At 31.7% G+C, this 4,702-nt stretch overlaps 1 protein-coding gene across 1 annotated transcript in view; it reads right to left on the minus strand.

The window, feature by feature from the left end:
• Positions 1-590: 590 nt before the first annotated feature.
• The window catches only part of LOC107667799 (elongator complex protein 4-like), a 32,204-nt gene continuing 28,092 nt past the window's right edge, over positions 591-4,702 (minus strand). The window contains exons 9-10 of the mRNA XM_016459517.1: positions 758-864; positions 591-620 (exon numbers count right to left, since the gene is read on the minus strand). Of these exons, the coding sequence (XP_016315003.1) occupies positions 591-620; positions 758-864 (137 nt within the window). The remainder of the gene's footprint in view (positions 621-757; positions 865-4,702) is intronic.

The following is a 4,702-nucleotide window of genomic DNA, read 5'->3' on the forward strand; positions in this document are numbered from 1 at the left end:
CCTAAAGTGAAATTTACACACACACACACACACACACACACACGCAAAAGAGAGACTCCCAAAAGTCACTTTAGTGGCCCCGTACAATTCACTTGTGGCAAAAAAATAATAATTTTGGACCCTACACACAACACAAAACCTTTCAAACAGGGACAATATAAATAATCCTTTTGGCTATTAGCTAATTTAACAGTTATTTTTACGACAATATATTTACCTGGGCACATTTCCTCAAGTGAATGCATGCAAACAATGTCTGATCAGACCTGTCTGAGTACTATATAATTCCCAGTTACAAAAAGATACACAATAAGGACTTTTAGTGTATTTATGAGACTTCAGAAAAGCTTATTCTGGGGTTATTCTGAGGAGAGGTGTAACATGTCCAGTTTAAAATCAATAGTTGCAACCTTTCAAATTGACACTCAATAGCTCAGGAAGATAAACAGGAAATAGTGAAGCACAGCTAATGTGGAGATCAATTCATAATCATGACCTCCTAATATGTGCAGTGGTTCGAGGGACATGGGGGGAGGAAAATACAATTAGCAATTAAAATAAAATTAGCAACTAAAATGCTTGTCCTACTCTTACTGCTCTCCATCTGTAATTATTAGAACCTACAAAGTAGAAGATAAAAAAGCTGTGCTTGCAAGAGGAAAAGACAAGTGAATACACTGAAGACAACATTATTAAAGGAAACATATGAGAGGACACGACTGTACATTTTCTAGTGACATCATTATTGTGAACTCACCTCAATTGTGAACTGCTTTCTCTTGAGTTTGAAGGCCAAGTCCTTTGTATCAGGGACCTCACAAGACAAACAGTTCAGACGCGGCAACTGACGAACATGCAGGAGACCTGAACAAACACCGAAGACATTAAAGGGAATCATATCACTACTAAGTCATACTGTAGGGATATATTGTTCAGTATAAACTTCAAATGTTTGTTCAAAAGTTTGGGGTTGGTAAGTTTTTATTTTTATTTTTTATGTCTCTTCTGCTCACTAAGACTGAATTGAGCTGATTGAAAATATATTAAAATTTTGAAATATTATTACAATTCAAAATAACTGTTTTCTATTTGAATATATTTTAAAATGTAATTTATTTCTGTGATGTAAAGCTGAATTTTCAGCATCATTACTCCAGTCTTCAGTCTCACATGATCCTTCAGAAATCATTCTAATATACTGATTTGCTGCTCAAGAAACATTTCTTATTAACAATGTTGAAAACAGACATGCTGCTTAATATTTTTGTTGAAACCACAATATATTATTTTCTTTGGTGAACAGAAAATAGAAATCTTTTGTAACATTATAAATGTCTTTACTATAACGTTTGACCTAATTAATGCATCCTTGCCGATTTAAAGTTAAAATTTCTTTCAAAAAAGGAAAACACATTTACAGGTTGTGAGCAACACGTTTTTGTAGGTGCAACTTGTGTGAATGGGTTTCTAACACTGCAACACTATATTTCAAACATACGTTTTAATAGAGCTTTTTTTTTTTGACTGAAATTGCATTTAAAATCCATTTGTCTCTCAAATCTGAGGCATGACATTTTAATGAGCATGATGTTTCTGACTATATTCACAATCTTATGCAGGCTAATAAACATGCTCTCTAGCAAATATTTTTCCCAGGTTTGTTATGCCTATTACCAATTTGAACAGACTCTGGTTTTCATTGTCTGCTTGAGTTTTACTGTGGACACATGTAGCTATCACCTTTCACACTGGCCACTACAGCATTGTATCAACCCTTATTTTATTATCTGCACCAATGGGCAGAAACCAAAACATACGAGAGAAGAAATGCAGCAGAGGGAGGGGAGAAATAGGTTGGTGGGAGGGAGAGAAAGCAAGAGAGGTGAGTGGAGGATGGGGGTAAAACAAGGTCAGTCGGCACAGGGGCATGTTGGGAAGAGAGAAAGCTTTTTCGCCCTCTTTCTCTCTTTAATTCCTAGCCCAGTTTTTTTTCTCCCAGTTATGCGGCCAGTAGAAATATGACATTAAAAGGAAGCGCTGAAGACCAGGATGAGGGGGGTGAGAGGATGGAAAGAGCATGTGTGTGTGTGTGTGTGTGTGTGTGTGTGTAAAGGCTCCGCTTGTAAAGGGACCTGTGCGCTAGGTTGATTCCGCTCGAGTTGATTCGCTGTGACAGGACTCCCAACATGCTTTGTGCAGTGGACGCACCACAGAAAAGAAAGAGTGGCCTCGTGTACGTCTTCACATTCACTATTGTCTAGAAGACCTTATGGCAAAGCATTCATTCATGAAACAAGGTAAAAATCAATACCAAGAGCTAACAATAACTCTCCGAACACCTAATTTTTTTCAAACACAAAAAAGTAAGTATACATACGTTGCTGAGATGTGCCCATAATCTGAAAAGCATTGCATTATATTTGTGCACATCTTATCCATTTATAAACATCTTTAAAACAGATAATTCACATACAACTGAGATAGCATTAATATCATAATGTTAACAACTGAGATAACATTAATAACTTCTTATTTCTTTGCAAGCATCTGATAAATCTTAAAAAGAGCTAATTCACATGTAAATGAAATCATTAGCATCTTTTGTTAAAAAATCTTACTAACATCTCAAACTTCCTAAAATGAACTAATTACTGAAATCTAAATTATTAATTTGTTCATAAACATCTGAGAAAAACCGCTGAATGTTGTTCATGTTGTAACATCCACCAACAAATGTTTTAGCAAATGTATTGATGAAAAATACACTGAAATAATTGTATTGTTTTGTCAAAGAACTAACTAAACAAAATAAAACTAAATTAATAACATGACCTAACTATTTTTTAGCAATATTATAAATAATAAAACAAAATAAACAAGACTTTGACACATGTAACTGCGACCTGAAATTGAAAATAAGTTAAAATAAAAAATGAATTAGCTGAAAAAAAAGCAACTGACAGTTTTAAAATACACATTTTAAATAAAACACATACATTAATAAATAAATAAATAAAACAAAAACAAAAACTCATGGAATTGAAATCATTAGCATCTAATTTGTTCATAAACATCTGATAATCTTATAAATAAAGAAATTATTACATGAACATAATTAAAATGATAAAATAACAAATATTAAAATGACAAAATAATGTAATAAATACATAAAAATAAAACAGAAGACAAGAGAAGATAAATAAAACAGATTTTAAGAAATGAATGACATTAACACATAAATAACATTATAAAATAACATAATACATATTAAAATAATGACACCATAAAATATAATAATACATAAATAACTAGAAAAATAAATAAAACTCATTAGCATTTAATTTGTTCATAAACAACTGATAAGCATCTAAATAAATAAATGAATTAATTTGGAATCATCTGAGGTCATTAGTGTTTGTAAACCACACCCCCTTTGGCTATTACGTACACACAGAGCAAATGAGTGCAAGAAAGAAACGGGGCAGGGGGTGGAAACCAGGAGAGAGAACTGTAAACAAACTGACCTTTACAGAAAGACGGACACAAAAGAGATGAAAAGATAAAGCATGCAACATGAAGAGATGAAAACAAGGAAGAATATAAAGAGGCAGAATGAGAGGAAAAAGAACAGAACCGAAAGAGCGTGAGCCCAAAGATTTTCCTCATCTGCAGTCTGGCCACTGAGAGGTTTTAGTCAGTATGAAAATATTGATTCTGCAACTCTGTGGCCCCTGAGGGCTGTGCTGGGTGCTTGTGATGGGGTGGAGGGGATCTGTGTGTGTGTGTGTGTGTGTGTGTGTGTGTGTGTGTGTGAGAGAGAGAGAGAGAGAGAGAGAGAGAGAGAGTCAGAAAGATAGGATGATGCAAAAGGCATGAAAAAGATGAGGGACCAATGAAACATCTTTTTAAAAAAAATGTTCTGAAGAAAATGTGAGCAGTGTTTGTCTGTGTAAAATGCTCTGCCATGATTCTAGACTGTTGAGGATGGTTGCCAGGGTGTTGCTATGCTGAGCAGTGTTATTTATGTATTATTTATATACTATTATACTATTATTAACTTTTATTTTCTGTATATATTCAGTTTTCATGTTAGATTAAGCTTTAGTAATTTTGTTACATGCTTTTGACCTTTTTATCATAATTTTTTTAATATTAGCTTTAATAATATTTAGCTTTAATTTTAGTACTTCAACATAAACTTATTTTACTTAGTTGCCAAGGGAATATTTCTAATTTTTATATTTTTTAAATGTACGTTTTACTGAATATTTAAGTTTGTATATATATGTTTAAGTTTCATCTAATATTTATATTCTTTTATATTTATATTTTTATATAATACTTTATATTTTATTTCAGCTTTATTTCAAATAACAAATTTAGTTTTAGTTAACAATTACAGCACTGGTATTTTAGTATCACTGATATTATAGTTTTTGTTAATATTTTGAATTAGATTTTGTTAGTATTTTCTGTTTTCACTTTAATTTCATTTAAAGTTTTAGTAATTTTGTTGTGTGTTTTTGTCATTTAGATTAGTTTTTGTTTATTTAATATATCTATGTAGTATTTATTTATAATATTTCTATTATAACATATAGAATATATCGTTTTTAATATTGTTTTATTTGTTGTTGATATATATATATATATATATATATATATATATACAGTATCTCACAGAAGTGAGTAGACCCCACAC

This window comes from Sinocyclocheilus anshuiensis, unplaced genomic scaffold, assembly GCF_001515605.1.
Source record: "Sinocyclocheilus anshuiensis isolate Anshui unplaced genomic scaffold, SAMN03320099.WGS_v1.1 scaffold2313, whole genome shotgun sequence".
Taxonomy (NCBI): Eukaryota; Metazoa; Chordata; class Actinopteri; order Cypriniformes; family Cyprinidae; genus Sinocyclocheilus; species Sinocyclocheilus anshuiensis.